The sequence below is a fragment of the Falco punctatus genome (genome assembly GCF_963210335.1).
Source record: "Falco punctatus genome assembly, chromosome: 1".
In the NCBI taxonomy this organism is placed as follows: Eukaryota; Metazoa; Chordata; class Aves; order Falconiformes; family Falconidae; genus Falco; species Falco punctatus.
Window position 1 is genome coordinate 54,445,757 of NC_137580.1, and position 22,054 is coordinate 54,467,810.

The 22,054-nt window shown below is 41.2% G+C and overlaps 2 protein-coding genes across 3 annotated transcripts in view; one reads left to right on the plus strand and one right to left on the minus strand.

Annotated features, from left to right (window-relative positions):
• The window catches only part of RBM47 (RNA binding motif protein 47), a 113,030-nt gene extending 109,170 nt beyond the window's left edge, over nucleotides 1-3,860 (minus strand). The window contains exon 1 of one of the 2 annotated variants that reach the window (XM_080379016.1): nucleotides 1-3,860. This exon is cut by the window's left edge and continues 27,239 nt beyond it. The gene's annotated coding sequence lies outside the window, so the exon portion shown is untranslated. The other variant, XM_080379015.1, reaches the window with a different exon arrangement.
• Nucleotide 3,861: 1 nt separating this feature from the next.
• The window catches only part of NSUN7 (NOP2/Sun RNA methyltransferase family member 7), a 37,469-nt gene continuing 19,276 nt past the window's right edge, over nucleotides 3,862-22,054 (plus strand). The window contains 1 exon segment of the mRNA XM_080378991.1: nucleotides 3,862-22,054. Coding sequence (XP_080235117.1) covers nucleotides 22,001-22,054 — 54 coding nt within the window. The 5' untranslated portion in view covers nucleotides 3,862-22,000.

A 22,054-nucleotide genomic window follows, 5' to 3' on the forward strand; every position in this document is an offset into this window, starting at 1 on the left:
AAAAGATCACCGTGACACTGCACAGTCTACGAAAGGGACATGAGGACCAAAGATAATGACCAAACCAGACAGTCAAAACCTAACCAGAGGGAAGTTACTGGATAAACCTGATAAGAATAATGCCCACATCCTACAGAGACTTCCCACTTGCTTAACTTACAGCACATAAGTTTTCTATGTACTGCAGTTGTTCCCTGGGTCTACTTGCATTCCTACTACCCCAAAAGTACAAACGTGTTTATGGGCACAGGGGCAGGAATGAAATCAAACCCATGCAGACAGCTTGTCACAGGATCTTATCCTGACAGAGTACTAGGTAAGATCAACGAACAGGTACAGGTAAGATCAATGAACAGTAAGAAACAAACTTCCATGAAAAAGACCAAGAGTACAGACCAAGATATGACAGTAGGGTGAATAAGTTTTAGTAATGAAACAGACCAATATACAGGTAAGGTACAGGAAAAATTACATGCTGAATAGATGGCTAAACTTCCTTTTATCCATAGTTAAATACCTATTATCATGCACAGTCAATGGATTTAGGCTGCCATTTTAATTTCTTTTGCTTATGTTGCACTGTTCTGTTCATTTAAAAATACTGCACTAAATAATAAAATGCTAAACAGACCTATAGCTTCCCTTTCAACTATATTCATGTGTCTTCTACCTGGACTGCACAGCTGTCATGTACTCAGTTGCTAATGACTGACAGCCAAAACTCAGAAAATTTAGTATTGATGAGTACCCAACATCAGGGTCTGGGAAACACTGTATAATTACACGATAGACCTTTTACTTCTCTGCAAAAGTAAGAATAAATCAGTAAATGAGTCTCTCATAAATGTCTTATGTTTGACCTGTTGTACAGTAGTGTAGACAAGGGGGTACTTGCCTTGCTAATGATCACAGGTGTTTTTCTTTAGGGTTAAGTTTGAGAGAAATTGGCTGCGTTGTTCCTACGACTCCCCTTGGTGGACGAGCAGCAGAGATGCAGGGGAAAAAAGGCCCCTTGCATTCTGTGCTGCAAGCAATTGCCAAGACCAGCCATTTTCCTGATCTGAATGAAACTTTTCATCATTTAATAAAGGGAAATGTCTGAAAGTATCTTCAGACATAATGCAGAACTAAAATACTGCGGTTATATGCCACTAGTCCTTATGGAAGAAAAAACGTTGCCTTCTGACTTGCATGCTTGTTAAATACTCTTGAGATAATCCTGTAGTGAGAAAAAAATACCAAAATGTGCTGATGATTACAGTGATATAGACATTAGCGTATATCACAGTAGCAGACCAGGCATCCAGTTTCACAACACTCAGATGACTAGTTGAAAAAGCAACTCAAAAGTTAGCATCCATATTACAGCTATCGACCTTGCAACTTGTCACTATAATCAGTGAGACCCCAGGGTTGACCCTTTTACTCAGGCAGCTCTTTGAATCTAGTTAAGTTTCAGTTCATGGCATCTAGGAAGAAAAAAAGTCTGAGAAGTTTGCCTTTCAATTAGCATTGTGATTTCTGCTCTGTCTCAGAAATAGCAACCCATGGGATTTTGTTTTTTTTTAACATTTAAAGTGTTCTTAATGGAAAGGTGGTGACAAGTGCTGAGCTGCCAGTCCTGAAGACTGGCATGTACTATTACCCAGAGGAAAAAAACTCCAAAACCTAGCCTTAGCTTCGGCATTGTACATACAAAACATTCAGCAAACGAGTTTTTCCTTTGGAAAACTGCATATAAAGCCACTGATGCAGGAATTCTAAAATGCTGCTGATAGTTCAGGTTTCCCTCTATCTTGGTGGGGTTTTTTTGGGTGTTCAAATACATAGAGACCCTCTGCAGGTCTGCTAGTTTGAAGTCCTCACATAAGCACTCTTTCTGTGATAGAGCTTGCAATGCTTTCTTCCTTCAATGTGCTCAGTCTAGAGATTATCTTCTTTACCAGGACACTGCCAGTGCATGATGAGTTTTTTTGCAGTCAGTGGTATCTTTCGGCCTGTATTTGCCGCCTTCTTCTTCAGAGGTCTACAAAAATCTGATTTAAAAATCTAATTAAAATGGCTTATCAGCTGCTGTAAAGACGGGCATGTTCCTCCCACCAGGGGCACAGAAGAAAAACTATATAATGCTAACTAACCATATAATTTTTCTACTGGTTTTGTTATTTATTAACCACTCAGTACTTTAATGTTTTTATGTATTTCTGAGATTTAAGTAGAAAATGCATCTGTAAAACTGTAAGGGAGAGGGTGCATTTTATAAATGTAATGTTAAAATGTTTCATACCCAGTAAGCTGGGGAATACTTAAACAAAACAATGAGTCTTTCACTCTAAATAAGACCAAGCTCTATGTACACTTCTGTTAAAAGCTCCCAGTGAAAGACACGGTAGAAATCAGATACAAAATATTCACAGAAAAAATAACAGAGATCCACAGTGCTATGGCTCCCAGCTTGTAGAGGAATGAAGGCAGGTTAATTAACATCGATAATACAGAGCTGTGGGCTGGCTTCAGGGGCGGTGGGTTGGCTGACGTGGATAAGGTGCAGCTGTGGCTGGTTCCTGCTAAGTAGTTAAATGGCTCTAAGGGGGATGGAAGAGGGGCAGCTGATGAAGAGAGATCTGGAAGCAGACAGACAAACAAACAAGGAGCAGGATACAACAGAGGGGCTAGCCTGAAGAGTATGAAGAAACAGCATGAACAGCAGATGAACTTTAGAAACATTGTGGGGGATTAGTGGCTGTGCCAGAGCAAGGTGCGGGAACTACTTATTGAAGTTAACCTGGTATGGGATGGTAAAGGCCTTGTTGCAGCTGGCTAGTTTTGAGAGTGCTGTGACACCAGCTGTATGCTACCTTCTCTGAATGCGTGCCCCTCTCAGCTCTGCTGATGGAAGAGAACATACACGCATTTCGTATGGTCTGTGCAAAGCCCTGCAGCTTAGCTTGAACTGCCTTGCGTAACAGCTTAAATCAAGCCATCAGACTTTACCCTGATGTGGCCGAGGAGGCTCTATGTGTGCCATTCCACCAGTGACATCTGGCAGAGAGGCGATAACAAATCCTCATGGAAGAGGTGTGGTAAGCAGGTATTAGCGCTAACTCATTTGTTAAATGAATGCATGTCTAAGCCTAGCTTTACTGTTGTGATGGACAAATGTGATGTGTACCTACTGACTATTGGTTTTGTAGAAGAGTGAGATAAACGGAGAAGCAAGGACAAGAAAAATGAGGCTGTAGACAGCTTCCCATCTGTCCTGGGTGCTAGTGAAAAAACACTGAACTCTGCCCAGAAGTGAGCCAGGAACATGTAGAGCTAATGAGGTAAATGGGTAAGGGTGTCCCTCACGCCACGACGGACGGGTCTTCAGCTCGCTTAGACGTGTCAAACACAGTGAGGACCTGCGTCGTGCATAGTGTCATACTGCCAACCCACACACGTCGCCTACAAACGCCTTGGTTCTGTCGCACACGGTTTTACACGCAAGGCAAGCAGTGACTCCCAGTGCCGTTGTGCCCCATCTCTTTCCCCCTCGCAGGGCCCGAGCAAGGCACAAAACGCACCGCGCCCCTGCGCGGGGGCCGGCGTGCCCGCGGCGCTGAGCAGCTGCGGAGGGACGCGCTGGTCCCGCACCAGCCCGGGTGTGCGGGGCTCGGCCGGGAGGTGGCAATGCAGACCTGGAGACCAGGGTCTCCGGCCCACGCAAGCTGCTGAGGACAGGACAGAGCTTTTCTTACATCGATTACAGCCCTCAGTCTGCATCCAAGCCGATTACAGCTCCAGCGCGCCCGAATTCATGTAGACTGATTTATTCTTTGCGTTTTGTGATGCTTTAAATGAGAACAACTTTTTCATACTACAAACATAATAAAGTACGATTGAACTAGTTAATACCAAGCACTTAGCTACTCAGCAGGCTCTTTAATGCCAGAGGAGTGTTCTGAACCAGCTGATGATGCTGTTCCATTTCATTCCAGCTGATATTTTTTCATAGCAATTGAAGCGATGGCAATGGATCAGAAACCCAGGAAAAAAAGTAGATCGGCGTGTGGGGCTTGGAGAGGCTCTAATTAAATTAAGCTTAGTTAGAAAGAAGCTTAATGATTTTTATGATATTTAAGCATTATGTCCAAATGTGAAAAAGCTGGATTTGCAATTTTCAGTGTGGGTTTTACTGAACACTAACACCAGGAATTCCATTAATTCAGTTGCAGATGAAGTTTGAGCTCTGGACTGCACGGGTTGGCCCTAACTTTGCTTTAACCATGTGCTGTACTTCCAGCTATGATTTCTTAACAGTAAGTAAGATCTTACTAAAGCGTGTGCTTTTATATTCTCAGAGATCAGAGCTGTCACTCATTCCTTTGATCCAAGACTTTCAAAGAGTAGGGGAAATATTCTTATTTGACTCCAGGGCTTGGATTCCAACAGGGAGGGATACAGAAACAGAACAAGGAGAATTTGGATATGTAGCATTAATGCAATCAGATAACTAAGATGTCTGATGAAATGTTGCCAAATTGACCACGTCATCTATTGAATTTATATACATCTTTTGTGTGGCAAATCTAGTGTTATGTTACAGAATTTTATTGTAATGTTTAATAAAAACCCCAAACCTGTATTATTCTGGTAAAGTTCAGCTTGGGAACATTATTTTTCCTCTTTTCTTTTTATGCTAAGAAATAGCAGGCACTATATTCCCATTTACAAATGCTTTAATTCAGATATCAGGATGCAACTGTGACTTGAGATCTGCAAGGTAAGTTTAAAGAGTCTGAACTCTGCGAGGAAGAGAGAAACAGAGGAAATTCAGCACCAGAATCAGATCAGGTTTTAACTACCATTAACTGCTCTCTTGGCTGTAGTGTAATTATAACACAACTCACTACTAGAAATCTTTTAGATCCTACCCTACAACTAGGGTAGCTAGCCCCCTACCCCCCACAGCTGTCCTCCCCACACATCCTGGGGGCTTTCACATCATCAGGGGTTATTGCTGAGCAGAAACAGCCAAGCATCAGAGCTGAAATCTGTGAAAGAAATATGAGATTTTTGCATAAGTTCTGGAAGTGTTGTTGGACTTCATGCTGTGAACGTGAAATATAAACTTGAGAGACTAAATCTGGAAGGTTTCTTAGGAGTAACATGATGCCTATTCAGAAGGTAATGTTCAGGCACCTCATTGGAACATCACTGAAATTAACATCACTGTAATTACTTCTCATTTTCACTGGTATACCTCAAGTCGAAAATTTCACTAATTAAGGGGCATGAAGCTTCTGGGTGAATATCCCCAGGCAAAAGTAAAATGCTTTTCATTTGTTCTAGCAACCTTTATTAGTTTTCCTAACTGCCAGTCACCTGAATAAGTAAATTAAGAAAAGATGCAATTGCATTTGACAAGGACACGTTTAATTCAAACTGGGTGAGCTAATGTAGTATTTTTCCTGTCCAGGGCTTGCTATTATCAATAATACATTGCTGAAACCAAGGGGAATTGATCTGAATGAACAAGCCAGGGATTTAATAAATTAGAAAAGAAAGATTAAATAATTGAGGACTGATTCTGTAACTTAAATACAAACCTATTTGAGATTGTGTTTCAGAAATAAAGATGCTTAGGCTTGCATCAATTTATTTTCCTTTCATTGATACTTCTACAGATCAAGTGAAATTTAGAGGCACGTATAAAACTGCTGTCAGGAAGAACAAAACCTCTAAATTGCCAATAACTACATTGATATCAAACAGTGTTTCATTCTTCTATGTAACAAGATGAAAACTCAGGGCCCTGCAGTCTTTCCATGATGATTAATCATATCACTAAAGTTTTTAACAACTGAAAGAATAGAGCTGCTACAACCTTCTATGTCATTTTACGGTTAATGATATGATATCCTTTGCTAGCATAACAGAATGAGTGCTTCACGAAGAATTTAGTAGATGTAAAGCTTTGGGAAAAGGCAATGATGATAAATACGAAAATACTCTCAATATTTAATTTTCTCACTTTTTTCTTAGTATTTTCCTGTTAGTTTCCTTACGTTATTTTGAATAGAACTGTTTTTTCTCCTATGAAAAGCATCACATCTAATTTCAACAGTCTCTACAGGAACACATAACGTTTGAGATTGATTACTGAGTTGTGAAATGCTAATGCATAGAGTGTTCTTTGGCTTGAACCAGACCAGCATACAAATGCAGAATTAGTGAAATTTTAAATGGAAGCCTGATGACTGTTTTGATTTAAGACCGATGAGCACAGTGCTATTTCTGTTCAGGAAAGTTTTGTTCAGAGAGCCAAATGATCACAGTAGGGCGCAACGGCCTTCGACAGCTCTAGCTATTAATGTTAACAAATTTAGCCACTCAGAAAATGCAACATCATCACTAACATCCACTGAGTAGTCAAAAAACAAAAAAAAAGCCACGAAGTCAAATGCAATATATACTCTGGCCAGTCCTCAAAGAGAACTGTGAGAACTGCATAAATCCTTTTATACTAAAATGAGAGAGAAGAAAATTCTCTTTTTCACTCAATGTTGGCCATCCCAATATTGAATTGATGCCTTTGGCCTGCATGGAAAGAACCAAAACGTATTAGCAGCTTGTAAAACTGGTTTTCTGAGCTTGCAGCTCGTATGTCTCTGTCTACTTTGACAATATGATTGCTTACATGAAGCACAAGCACTGTTCCTTGCCTAAGAGGATGTTATTAGATGCATGAAATCAGTTGGAAAGCTGTGTTTTCTAAAGCCTGCCCCATTTACAGAGCACTTAAACACTGCAGTATACACACTAGGGAAATGCCAGACTTTAGATCAGGTCGTTGCTGTTCTTCGCTGCCTGAAAGAAACTGGGCTTACAGTGGGGAATACAAAGAGAGGAAAGGATAGGCACTGTGAGGACAGGCTCCAAGCCTTAGCAGTATCTGTCCTACTACACAACAAAAGCCCAAGTTTGAAAGTCATCGGGGTATGCAGGTTACCTGTTTTTTGGACAATAGGTCTAAAAAAAGCCACTAATCTGAGATGTGTCAGAGAGTGCCCAACGACAACCTGCTTCTAATTTCAGGTTATGTCCTGAGCACCATTTAACTCCAGCAAAAGACTGGAGCACAAACTGCGATCCAAAACCAGTATGCCTCCTCTTTATCCTCCTAGCTTTGATAAATACTCTTATCTTACCCCTGTTTGTTGAGTGAATTAAATTCTTTTAATCTCTGGTTGGGAGAACTGTTTTATTTCTGTTTGTTCAAGAATATGAAAGTACAACTGTGACTTGCCAGGACAAAGAATGTGGCTTTGCATTTTCTCTGTTTGCCAGGTATTGGTGAGAACACAATGGTCATACTAAAAAACTTGCCAATTCATGTCATTAACAGACTATTTCGTTGTTATTGCTGGAAAATTGTGACAAAGTATTCAGAATGGAAAAATGGACAATTCCATGCAAGGGCACTTATCAAGTGAGTTGCAAATGGTAAAAAGCGATAAACAGAAGCCCAGTGTGTTTCTTATTCCTATGACTGCATAATAGACCAAGCAAAATCACCCCCAGCCAACAATTTGGTGGTGCATACACACTGTCACAATAGCTGTGTTGAAATTCCATTGCTTAAGAAACACTTTTCACGATTCTGTTTCATGTAAAATATATTTGAGAGGGAACTGATTGATCTTGTGAATAGGGCTAAGTTAAGTTCATTTTGAGACTTAAAATGCTTGGCAGCATTCCAAGGAGAGTTAGACTCATGGCTTCCGCTACAATATTCTTATCTGCAGAGCAGTGGCCAGAGATTTCTGAAACAGGACTCAGCTTCATCAGCAGAAAAAAATATGTATGGGCACTGTGACGAATGCTCTTGATCAGAAAAGTGTCCTGTAACAAACAGGCGTATCTTAAACTGCAAAGTCATCATGTTGACATTCAATTGAGACTTAGCTCTTAGATGAATAATTTCCCGTAGGCAAAGCAAGCAGGAGAATCATGACAAAGGTGCTAATTTTCTGCCTTAGTTTACAGTTAACAGTCTGATGCGGTAAAATCTACTGGACTGTAATAGGATTTCTTACAATATGTGCCTAGGTTATTCAGGGTTTGAGCCCTGGAAGCATGAATCTCCATCTTTTTAAGCTTTACAGGGTTTTTTTTATAACACTGTCTAATATGTATTACAAACTTTTAAGAGACATGTGAACACAGCCTGGGCTGAAAATTATGCTGTTAGATGCGAGTGAGTCACAGGAAAAGACCACTGGAATGCAAGGCTTGTCTGCTAAATCACCCCGACATCAGGCATGGGTACCCTGTACAAACAGGCAGCGATATAAGAACTGTTTGATCTGGCAGAGAGATACTGTCAGTTTTATAAGTAAGGGGCCAGAGCTTCAGTTCCAGGTGGAAGGAATTTGGAAACTGGAATTCCCCTCCAGAAAAAGGAGGAAAATTTAACCAAGCTCAGGAAAATTCTTGGCCATATTGTGCTAAAATAAAACAAAACACAGTGAAGCGGGTGCTTGTGGACTTTAGCAGCACCTGTGTGTTCGCTTGGTTTAGACACACAGGTGTCAATGTCTTGTTTAGAGATTACCTTGGCCTTGACATGTGGCTCTTATAGAAGAGGCAAGATCAGAGGAGAGACATGAGAGCAGTAAATTGGGATGTAAGGTAGAACTAGCATGCACAGATCTGTGGTCTCTGTTACTAAAACTGCCATCTTAGTAAAGTGGAAAGCCAGAGTAAGGAAGGGAACATGCACAATCCCACAACACCAGTCCTCCCATGCAACTGGATACTTACAATTTCCTTGTGAATCGAATGAAAATTGTTTGGGAAAACTGGCATAATGAACTAAGGATCTCAAAGCTGTCAGCACTGGTGGATATTACCTGGGCAGAGGCATGGGGCAATGAAGCCTGATCCTGTATCACTGAACTCAGCAAGAGTGTTTAAATTTAGTTCACTTGAGGCAGGTTGTCAGAGGGAAGGTTGCTGTGGCCCCAGGAGCCTAAATGTGCCCTGGTATCTAGTGTTACCTGTGCTGGAGTGCTGGAGAAGAGCAGAGGGTCTCCCTTCTTCGCATCTGTTCGAGTTGTCCTAGATATTCAGATTGTCTCTGAACCTAAGTTATAGGAGAAAGGAGGAAAACAGACAAAGTGTTATGCACCACTTCAGGCATGCTCCGCAAAAAATGTACTAACAAGGCAGGTCATAATTTTATTTGCAACTGTGGTGACATGAACAAATCTTTTGAGCTTCTGTTCATTTATAGCTTCAGGGCTTTCCATTCTGTATAGATATGCTTACCTTTGTACAAGTTGAATATAAAATTAGTTGTTTATGTCACTAAAATCTGAACATGCTGTCCCAGAGAGGTGAAAGTGTGTTCTCCCTTACACCTTGCCAAACGGCACAACTACCACTTTTTGGTGTCGAATTATCTGGCTGTGCTTTACTTCCCTGTACTGTATCTCCTTTATCTTCCTGGCAGACATCTTTGCAATTTTGTTAACATTTACATAAATCAACATTATCTTGCACAAATGGTTTCTATGGAATGTATGCAGTACTTTTGTTTTTCTTGATAAACTATAAACATTGGCAACTGAGGTGACTTGTATGTTAAATTGTTACATTTGACCTGTAATTAGATTACACAGGGGATGATTTGTACTTGGAATTGTTCACCTGTTCTTAACTTCAAGGAATAATATTATAAATGTATCTACATTTCTTTTAAGAACAGCTGGAAAGGGTTTTTTATGGATATGTCAATCTTTAGCTTTGCTAAACAATATTATTTTGATAATTGTCCATGTATGCCAACAGGAATTTCTGCCTGTGACAGAAATGTCTATGAAAAGTATTTGTGAATAGAAAGCCACGACTGAACCTTAATGTTAGCAGCAATGATTCCTGTATTAGCTAAAGATCATAGCCATCAGAAGCAAGTAACTCAGCATTGCATTTTTCTCTGTAAATAAACACTAGAAAAGCATTTACAAAATTTATAAACCAATGAAACTGAAGAGGAATGTTTTATTAATACCATGACTGGTGTGTTTTCACAAAAAATCTTGATCATAGTATTTGAAGACTTGGAAAGTTAAGGTTGTGACTGCCAAAAATGTTAATTATGGCTGCAATGATAGCCACTTTACCTTGCTACTGTGTGACTGAAAGGTCCACTATTCTTCTCTGTTCTTTCTTCTCTGCTAGCCTCTGGCTAGAAACTTTCATCATAGAATCATAGAATGGTTTGTGTTGGAAGGGACCTTAAAGACTGTCTATTTCCAACCCCTCTGCCATGGGCAGGGACACCTTCCACTAGACCTGGCTGCTCAAAGCCCCATCCAGCCTGGCCTTGAACACTGACAGGGATGGCGCATCCACAGCTGCTCTGGGCAACTTGTTCTGGTGTCCCACAACCCTCACAATAAAAAATTTCTTCCTAATATCTAACCTAAATCTACCCTCTTATAGTTTGGCTAACTAAACTTTGGCTCTGTTTCCTCTGTCTCTAGGAGCATATAGGAGTAAAGCCTCTAGGAATAATAGGAGTAACTATTATTCCTGAAGCAGCTCATATTGCTCCAGTCCTTTTCCAAGCCTTTGCCCATCTTATTAATTGCAACTTTTCCAGTGTCTGATGTCCAGATTTCTTCTTCAGACCTCATTATCAGCTTTCCCTTGTACTTCACACTTCAAATTGCTAAAATAATGTTTTGTTTATCCTCCTGTTTTCTACCAGGGTATTTGTTAGTCTCAAGCCAATTCCTGTTAGTTGTTCGGTGCTATTCTAAGTTACAGTCATGGTCCTCCAAGCTGTAAAATCAATGGTCAGAAGAGCAAATGGGGGAAAATTATAATGTTCTAGGTCAAACCAGACTTGTTTTTCCCTTATTATAAAGCATAATCCAAGATTCCTTGTAATTGTTATAAGAGAAAATGAAATAAAAGCACAGTTGTTGAGTAAAGAATATATCTGGGCAACCTTTCCAGTGAACAGTTGATCATTCTGAAACTGTTAGTAATTTTTGGACTCACTTGGACATTAACTTTAAAAATGAAATAATCTAGAAAAACTAAATGTCAAAAATTGTTTTTTGAATGAACCCCTTATGTATTTGGCTGGATTTGCAAGTAGACTGGAAAAGCAAAGAAGTATGATTTGTTTTATCACCTTTATTTCCTCAGTCCTATGATCTTAGCTTACATTAGAGTCCAGGAAGCAGTTTGTGTATGTTTAAATGGCATTTAAGTTTGAAGTTATTATGCTGCATTCAGCTCAATTTCTAACTTTAACAACCGTGCTCTAGAACATAGATCTTCTACTTCTGAGGTAGGAGAGCTGACTCTAACCAGGATACCAAGGAATATTTCAGAAATTTATGATAAGTGTAACACTTCAACAAGAAGGAATGACATAAAAGATAAAAGGAATTTTAGGTAAGATCTCGCAGGTCTTTCCCCACTATAGCCCCTAAAGGCTTTAAATTTAACACATGGTACTTGTTAAATGGTTGGAGAAGTGAACCAAAGACATCTTTGAGTCAAACAAAGTATTACAGTGTCTATGAGCTTTGAACCATCAAATTTCTGAAAATTACTGCAACAAAACTTATTTTCAGTTTGACTGAAACCCCAGTTACTCGCAGAGCATTTAAAAGGGAGAAAACTGTTGATGCCTTTGTTCTGTAACCAGCTCTCAGTTGCTATATAATAGATCTGTTTACACTTTAATTTTGCAATCTGTGTTGGGCCAAAAAAAATGACACCCTTCCTCATATGTCTAATGTAGTATGTCTGAAAGAGCTATCAAAACAGAACAACGCCACAAAGGGTCAGATTCCATAGCCACCAAGAACAATGTGATGCTAAGTACAGACATGTCTGTTACACATGGTGTCCTAGTAGATAATGACTTATTTACTTTAAGTAAACAATTTACTAATCTTTCATTATGAAGAACTTCATAAGGTAGCAAACGCAAGTTCCCATGGATGAAATGAGTATTGAAAGCTTCAACAATGTGAAAGACTTGGATGAATTTCAGAGACAAAACTCTCTAATACCCGGGTTGGAGCGTTAGAAAGCAGGAATTCTTCATTTTCGGAGCCAGATGCATGGGGGATAAGCTCCCCCCAATGTGCATCCTGACTTTGTTCGCTGTTTATCTTTATATGGCCGATCTATACATATTAATGACATTTCTGAGAAAGTGGTAGCATACTCATTACAGTTCCATGAACTGCTTATCATATCTACACTTCTACTACACGTGTGGCCTAATGGGTTAGGGCTCCTCTGGTGGTCCTTTGGGATATCTTTGTCTTTTCTCCATCCTCTGCTTCATCCTGCTCCTCTTCTTATCCTTTCTATGATCTTCTCTTCTGGCCGTGTTTCAGGACGCTTGGCTAATGTGTTGGTTTTGGAGAGGTTCTTATCTACTTAGTAGCTAAACTATACAATGCAGTGTTCTATAACGTTCTACTAACACAGCGCTGTACAGCTTGGCCATGTCACGGGTGCATATTTGCAACGTTTGCAGTTAAGCACACTGGTAAAATTCCTCTTGTATCAAGATGAACTGACCTCCTGTCTGGTATGAACACGAACTGATCTCCTAGGTTTTGATATAGCTTGTCAGTACCTGCCACTTCATATGAAAAATCAAATAGTTGTTGTTTCATGATTTTTTTGAGAAATTCAGCATTTCAGAAATCAGCACTGACAATATCAGCAGGTAAGATGTTTGTGGGCATGACCACTTAGGCAGACTTTGGGTTTTTTTGTGTTTGCATAATGTATTATATGGGGGTTGTAATTTCAAAATATAAAAAAGAATGTCTTTGCATGGGAGAATAATAGGTGAAAATAGAAAAGGAAGGTGTGAAGGGAAATCATTAGTGGAGTTCTGATGTAATTCTTTTTTTTTTTTTTTTTTTTTTTTTGTCCAGCAAGAACCTGGAAAGAGAAGGGAGCTATGAGATGTGATAAGGGAGTGGAGAAATTATGTACATGGAGAGGGAATGTAAAGAAGAAGAAGAAAAAGAGAAAGAAGAAGAAAAAAGAAAGAGAGAAAGAAGAAGAGGAAGGAGAAGAAGAAGAAAGCTTCCAATATAGGCAGATGAACTGAAAGTTGCCACTCAGAAGCAAGATCTCATTCCCATCATAGACAGTTCCATAAAAGTATCAACTCAATGCACTTTACCATCTCTGAGCCACCAAGTTCAGGTTTTACCATATCCAGTCCTTGAGTAGTACTATATATAGTTTAAACTACTAGCTTACATTAAAAAAAAAAAAAAAAGCCTATTGGCTTCCTAATACTCTATTTGAATGAAACAGATCCATATACCACATTTGACATGTGGATCAGCTCCACTACATTAACACACCAACCGATCAGTCACGTATTTCATGCACCCCTACTGTTATGTAGAGCTGGGTAAAAAAAATTTTTCCTACCCCCACAACCCAAATGTCTATTCCCAACGTGCTACATCCAAACTCTCTTCCTGAAATCGTTACGCTACAGTAAGTACCCCTCTAAATATCCCCGTGGTAGCTGGGCTTTGCCTCTTCCCCCATCCTGCATAGGCCAAAGGCTCTATGCAGGGATCATTTCGGCGGGCAGCTTCCTCTGGCAGGTCCCTGCACTCACCCAACCTGAAAAATGCCAGGAGGCCAACAGAAAGCTGTGAATATTACCATGCAGGAGGGTTTGCTACACTGTAGTCTGGACAGTCCTACAGATCAATATTATTTAATTTTTCAAATTATTTTCAAATGTTAATAACAATTTAGAAAACACTTTAGTGGGCTTCTGGGGAATGATGTTTTCTGCAAAAGAGGGCAAACAGACCTCCTGACCTATTTGTTCCTCTTTCTCCATGTTCAGGTGGCTTCAGTGCATGTGGCCTCTTATTTTTAACTTCTAACACAGTCAAACAAAGGTAAGAGAGAATAATCCATACTAAGAGAAATAAAATTCATTAATATTGCATTCTAACAAATGTAAAATAAAATCACCGATGCAAGACATTTCAAAACAGCAGCTTTTAATGAAATCATTTGCACAGGTTACATTCTTGTCATCGCTTTCCATGCTTGTCTTGAAAACTGTTTACAGAAACAGTACTGTGCATTCAGTTGATTCAACAGTGGCTTGGTACCAGAAAACAAAACTGCCTTTATATTCATATTTTGATTTCTTTTAATACATATATGCCACAGGGGAGAAAGTATGTTGCTTGACTCTTTTATTGTGCATTTTTAAATTTTCTAGTCCAGGTGATGAGCTGTTAGAAGAAGCACATTTGCTCAAAGAGTATTTAATTTTGTAAAGCAAGATGGTCCATTAATACTTGTGCTATATGTACATAGAGTTACATGATACATATGAGTTTAGCAGTGTCAATAAACTACATCAAAAGAGGCTTTCTCTTAGTTCCAGAGAAACCTAAATCGCACGCCTGGAGCAAAGAATAGTCGGCCACACTCCTCACTGGGTGCTCAATACTCAGAAATGGTGTACATCCAAATGTGGGAACAGAAGACTTCCCATCCCATTCCTTTAAATCTGGCTCAAGACCCTACTATCAGAAGCAGCACTGCTCCAACCAGTTCTTATGCACAGGTAATCAGGACACTGAAGACTGCAGTTTTAAAACATCTCTCTCTGCCCAAGCCAGCAGAGCAATGCTTTAGAATATGGAGTTTAGATCACCAGAAAAAGAGAATTTTTAAATCCCCACCAGCATCCCTCGGCTGGTTCAGCCATGCGCTGTTTCATTATGATTTAAGCTGAAAATTTGTAATGATTTCACATAATCATGGGGTATTTGAACAGGAAAACTAATCATCTTCCTCAAGTCTTTTTTCAACTTTCTGTTCATATAAACCTGATGAAATTATTTTAATATTTAAACTATTCAGGTATTTGTGAATGATTTAGTGCCTCAATTTACAAGCATGTGTTTGACGAATGTAGACATACTCCAGTTTATACTGGAAATGCGTATTCCTTTACTTCTCATACAAGAAGAAATCCTATTGCCTTTAAAAAAGCAACTTGAGTTCCATTACCTTCCTCTTCAAGCCTGTTTGCAACTGATCTGCTGGCTCTGATTTCTCTCATTACTTTCTGGTTCTCAGTGCCAAGACCCAAATACAACTTCAGGAAGAACCTGAATTCATAAAGCCTGGTAAGAAGGGAATTTTTTTTCCCTCTGATCTTCAGTAGCAAAATAATATTCACCCGAAGGTGAAATAATACCTTCACTTTGAAGGTGAAAGTAGTACACAGAAATGACAATGACATTGGGCAGTAATTTCCAGTTGAGTCCTTTAAAAATTAAAAGCTGCCATATCTATTTGGACAAAATGAAATAAACAACACAAACCCCTCCTTTCCGTCTACACTTTAGCTAGTATCGTGCCCTATTGATCCACACAACCTATTAATCACGTATTCCTCCCCTTCATCAGGAAGGATTCAAGATTTGTTTGAACTGCTATGTGCAAAGTTTACCCAGTCTACCTGGCTTGCTTTGTAATTAACAGCCACTGCCGCAGTTGCAGTAGCGTTGCTGCAGCACGTGGCAGATCCAAACCAGAAAGGTCTTTTTGTACCATCAGCAAACCAAGGACTGTTTTTAACTCTCCAGATAGTCTAGTCCCAATGCAGACGGTCGCATAGTCGCAGGTTGGTTTGCTTAGTTGTCTGATAGCATTGATACCAGAACGGGATCTGGCTAACATCCAAATTTTCAGCAGTGCTAACAAGAACTGGCTGGTGTGCTTCAGTAGAGCTTGCTCCCAAAAAAACTCTGGGACCTCACCATTTGTGAAAACACGGATGTGCCAAGATTTTGTACTGTGCTTTACTCAATGTACAGCCAAGCTGGAGCAAAGCCCCCGGTGACTTCGCTTTTGTGCCGTGCTACTGCAGAAGCCAGTCTGAACTTCTAAAGTAAGAGCACTCGTACCTGTGGTGGGTGCCTCCGTGAGGTGCCAGGCAGGGTCATGCGGGAGAGATGACACACCAAAGGTCATCACAGATTTTAACTGAATCACAGGGGATTTTCCCTTATTTGGGGGAATTTAAAGATTGCCCATAGCAGCACTGACATAATAGAAACAAAGTTTATGGGGAAAAAGTCGATTTCTAACAAGGTTATGGCTGATTTATTGCTTGATTATTGGAATACTTTCAGGAAATTAAAAAAAAAAAAAAAAAAAGCCTGGAAACAACTTAAAAGCCTGATCCTGTTATGTGTTTAGACAAAGGATGAGACAGCTAAAGCATTCCAAGAGCATGGGGTATGGTAACAGCGCCCTAATTTCAAGTGCGAATGAAGTCCCAGCGCCTCATCTGGGTTTATTCCTGTACTTGTGGGATTTGCAGCCCTGTAACTTGGTGGCGCTTCGATGCAGTTAAAAATGCGAGTGCAGGTAAGCAGCATTTTTTAAAGCGGTCAAGGAGTTTGCAAAAATTAATGCTGTTCGGGGATATTTTATTTTATTTTTTTTAAACAAACCAAAGCAAAAGAAGCCGGAAGAGGAACACGCGAGTGGCCGCTGCCGCCGCCGAGGCAGGGATCTTCGCAAATGCCCGGCCACGGCCGCCCCCGGCCCGCACGCCTCGCACCCAGCACGCCTGCGTGCGGTTGCCAAGGCGGATCCTGGCATTTTGTTGCGGCTTCTGAATTACTCGGGCGGCCCCGGTGAAGCCCGAGCGGGACGGGCTCGCCTGGCCCTTGCAGACCGAGCCCCGGCCCCTCCGGCCCCGCCCGCTGGCCCGGCGGGACCTGGCGCCGCCACCCCGCACCGCAGGCTCGCTGCGGCCCGAACCACCGCCCCCGGCGCGGAGGAGGCTGCTGGCCGGGGCAGGGGGACCCCGCCGAAGCACGGAGGGTAGCGGCGCCCCTTCCCGGACCCAGCGGCCCGCAGCCCCGGCGCGGCCCGGCAGGTGAGGCTGCGGGCGGGGCGAGCCCGGCGCCGCGGCTCGGCGGGCTGTGGGGAGCCGCTGGCTGGCGTGTAAGGGGTAGCGGGGGCGGTCGGGGGGGGTCCCGCTCCCTTGCCCGGCTTGGGGCGGGGGCGGCTGTAGCCGCGGCAGCGGGGCTCCAGCGGCCGGGCGGCCCCGGCGCGCCCCTCAGGGCGTCGGGTCCCTCAGGCCCCCGGGGGCGCGGACGGCAGAAACGGCGGCGGGAAGGGAACGGCCCGTGGGCGGCTGCTGAGGGAAGGGGTTTAGAAGCCGCCCCGTCCGCGCCTGTGTGGTTTTGCGGGGGCTGTTTTGTTTTTTAAGGCCTTTCAGCGCGGTGTTACAAGAAGCCCTTTGGGTGTTTACACAGAGAGGTATCTTTGTGTGCGTGTGAATCTGCTCATAAATCACGCGGAGCAGGGGAGCGGTCTTGTGGCTGAGGACTTCTGCCGACTTTCGCTGGCCAGCCTGTCCCTCCCGTGGCTGAAGCTGGGGACAGCAGATGCTTCGCCGTCCACTGAAGCTCGGTGTCAGACGGTCACAGTTGATGTTAGAAAGCAGGTACAGTCGTGTACGGCCATAAAATTAATGAGGTAAAAACTACAGCACGTGGCCGTCAGGGACTTACTGCTTGTTGGCGTACGAGGAGCGAAGTCAGTGCTCGCAGAGCCACCTTTCATGGATTCCCGTTAATGGGAATTAGTACCGGGCGGCCGGGCTGCCTGCCGCACCTGGCACAGCGCAAATGCTGTGGGGTTGTTTATTGTTTATCTCTTTTCCTGAATTGTAAAATGCTACAGTCTACTGAAGAAGGGTGGTAACTGAAGAAACAGGAAAAAAATACATGTATTGATATAAAACCAGACAAATTAGTGACTTCGACGGGTGTGTGTGTCTATGTGTGGAAATCGTTTGCTATGCTGTATAGAGAATAAATGTTATAACGCTCTTCACCAGAGTTCATTAAATCAAACATAGAGCCATTATTCAAGCTGAGTGTTTATGATATGCTAGTTAACTTCCACTTTAAGTGAAGTTACACATAAACAGGAAACATTTTGTATTTGCTCTTCATATGGATCTATATTGTGTGCCACAGATACAATATTTTTCTAGTGCTGTTAGTTCCTAATTGCAGGACCACATGGTCTACAGTCAGTTTCATTTGAAACTGAGAACATTCAAATAAATTAATCCAGTTTTTCTTCCTGGCAAGCATACTGGCTAAAACAGTAGCGTATCTCTGGTATTGGGAAGCAATGATTAAAACTCTCTTACATATTTAAACCTACTAGTGTTCAGACAGTTCTGTTTGTCCTGTGAGGGTGCCTGACAGTTACCTGACGTGTTACTTTTCCCCAAATGGTGCAGGGAGTGAGGGAAAGGTTACCTCATGATCTGTTCAAGAGCTTCCTCAGAGCATGAGTGTGAAGTCTTTGTTCTCACTGACCCATGATCTCTTCAGGTGCTCTTAAACGTGTTGAATGCTTCACATACAGAGCCTCCCAGAGCAGCTGAGAGCTCCACTTAGTCTTTGGAAAAAAGACAGGAAAAGATGTTGTGAATGCCTCCAGGCCTCCTACCTTGCACTGCCTGGCTGTAAAGCATTATAGTCTGATCTAGTTCCCCATCCTCCTCTCTAGTTCCCACTGTGCTATTTGAAACCTGCAATCTTCTTATCTTTTGCTATTGTTTGTGCTTGGGTAACAGTAACTTGTGTTATGGGAATCTAGCTCCACCCATAATACAGGTGTTTGCAGGAAAGAGATTTGTACATCCCTTTGCAGAGGTAAGGTACACAAGATGCACCCCCTTTCCCTTGTGATGGTGCTGATATTACTTGTTGAACTGTTGTGCTAACAGCAAGTTGTCATGGTTGTTGTCATCAGGTTAGTGGATTATGACTTGGAAGCAGAAGTGGGGAGATGTTTCTTGTCTGTTTTCAGTGCTTTCACAACCAATATTATCCTGAGACAAGTGCTTTCTGTTCATAACAGAAACTCTAGGTGTCATGGAGAATAGCTGTCCAGAAGCTGTCCATTAAATTTTAATCACAGGTGACTTTAAGTTCCCTTCTTCTGCATACCCTGTTACTTACTACTCTAACTTGCAAATCTGATCAAGCTTGAGGAAAATAGTGTGGAATTATATTGGCCAGAACTTGGAAGCTTTATTGCAACAGCAAGTTTCTGGTTTGTAGATGAGGCAGTTGTACCTGTAGTCAGCCAGATCAGTGAGGGTGTGTATGTATTTTTAACATTGAATCGGCGTGCTAAAACTTTATGGAGAGATGCTGCATTTGGGTCTACACCAGATATTTTTTTTTTTTTAATTTTGATTTATTTAGCGTTTGTAGAACTCTTTGGGTTTGTGTTTTTTTTTTTTTTTTTTTCTATGCTCACATTCTTTCTTCATCTCTCTTCAGCAACCTCCTAACAAGAAATTCATGTTTCATTCGAAGATTTTCTTGTCTAAAGAGTGGAAATTTATTTTCTGAACTTTGAAAGGCCATTCTCTCTTTTAGGAGAATGATGGCCTCTTGGGACCTTGAGGATTTTTTTGCCACTCAGCTGAGTAATCTGCTTGAGGTTCAGCTCATTTCTTCCATAGACAAAGGCAGGGTCTTTTCTTCTCTAGTTCTTCCCAGCTGAGCTTCATATTAATCAAAGCTGTGATTTACAGTGTTGCAACTGTGCAGTGTGTCTGCACAGGGCAGAGCACCGTCATCTTTATTAAGATGTCATTTGTCTTTTGGGAAAGTATATTCATCAAATAATCTTAATAGCAGTGTGTCTGGCGGGCCAGCAAAAAGGATTTTGGCAAAGAAGTCGCAAACAGTAATTGGAAACCCTTCAAGTCTTGAAAGTCCTGACAGCACAAATGTTAGTTCACTTGCTACATACACTAAAAAGGAGTACTTTGTGCTCAGATGGAGAAGGGGTTTGAGCTCCAGGTCCTTAGATGCTGTTCTTTTTTCTGTGTGAAGTCTTACACATATCTTCTGGTCAACTTACCTGTAAATTCTGTCAGGAATTTTTATACTATTGGGTATTTTTCTTTCTCCTTTCTAAGCACAAGAGTTTAAATTTGGTTTAGGTAATTTGATACTTTATTCTGTTGAAGAATAGTGCTTTTTTTGATAGTACTGCTTGTTCTGCTTCAGTAGGGCTTCATAAAAAAAATTTATTTGCTCCATGGATCCATCAGTGCTGCATCTAACACCAGGGATGCTGGAGCTTAACTCCCGCTGGAAGAAGCTGTTTGCCTGAGGCCCAGGACCTCTATATGGAGACAGTAAAAAGTTGCCTCTGCAGGGTTAGTGGCTGTCAGTTTTGTGGAGCAAGTCCTGGGAAAGGAGAATGACATGTGGCCTCCTCCAGATGAGGTGCCAGAATTCAGGAAGCAACACTGGTCAGGTTTCTGAAGCATGCTGGGCTGGGTGGACCTGTGCCAGTCTTGGAGAGGGGAAGAGTGGGTTGAGTGTCACCTGCGCTGCGGAGAGGGAGTTTGAATGCTGGCTCAGCATGGGGCGTTTGGTGGCTGCCTGCTGGAGAAGTAACAGCTTGTGTTCCTCCTTTCCCCTCCAACGCGGCATGCTGCCATCCTCCTTTGTTTTGTGTGATGGGGGCAGGAAAGGGGAGCGGAAAAAAGAAAGCTGAGCAAGTCTGACCTGGGGAGAAGAGGTATGTAATTTATCCTGAGGAATGTGGGGGCGGGCAGGGAAAAAGCTTGAGAATGGTTGTACTGAAGTAAATTGTGTAGCAAAAGAGAAGATCCTTTCTGTTTGGTCAGAGTATCACCTTGTAGTTTTGATTTTTAGTCTGGTGAAAAGAGCAAATTCTGCTTTTCGGTGTTGTTAATCCTAAAGTATTCAGAACTATTTTTGTCATCACCAGACCATGCCTAGCTTTCTGTGCTAAAGCTGCTAAATTCCTCATAGTTCTCTTGTATTATTCTTCCCCAGACAGGAAAACTAGTTTGTTTTATTTTGGTTCTCTCTCTCTTTTTTTATTTTTTTTTACTTTATTCTTTACTCTGCGATTAAATTTATCTTGTCTTAGGCCTCTTCTGAACATTTAACCTGACTTCTGAGCCTCCAAACATTGTCATAAGTGCATATTACTGCAACCAGAGCAAGTAGGGTAAATCAAAGCACTGTGCTAGATGTACTTTAAGCAAGTTTTATGTGGAACTTAAGCATATATTTTGATTCAACTAACACTGGGGCTTTTTATTTTTTTTTCTTGAAGCCTTCCCTATTCCACCTCTGGGAAGGAAATTTTTATTTTATTGTTTATGTAAAGTGTGAAGGAAATTTGAGAAACACGTGGGCTTGTGGAGAGTTGGGTAATATCTTCAGAGACTGTCAGAAAGGATTTCCTGCATTTAAAATTGTGCTGTTTAGGTAATACATTAAATATATTAACACTTAGGTGATCTCTCTTATCCATTTTTAGGAGTCGATAATGCAGTTTAGTGAACAAGCATGTGGAATTCACTTCAACTCTTTTCAAGATCGTTCTTCTTTGGAAGAGATGATGGATGCTTTGAAATTTCTGTAGTGTCTTTTTGTTAAAGGAGAATTCTTAGTAAGAGATACTATTCTATCTGCAATAATAATGCTTCTTATTAGACACAGAGAATCAAATCTCTGCATATAGTCTGTTCAGGAACATTTATGGTAAAGCACTGGCTTCTTTGAAACAAGTAACAGGTCTTTGTATCTGCATTAGTGAAAATAAATAAGGTAAGAAAACTATTATAAATCTCTACTATGTGTAAGATGATACAGAAATGTATATATATTTTTAAGTATAGATAATATATGCATATACAGATTTGCAGTATTAGAGCCTAAAAAAGAAAATAAATTCTATTGAAAACCTGAAAATGAAGGGAAAATAATATTCTGTTGAAAGAAAACTTCATCATTCAATACCAACTTTGTTTTTTGCAGAGGCAGCACGATTGTGACTTGCGCTTACACAATCAGCAACTGGAAGAATGCCAGGTTCTAAAAGTAATGTGGTGTCTTTACATGAGGATGTTATAAATGAT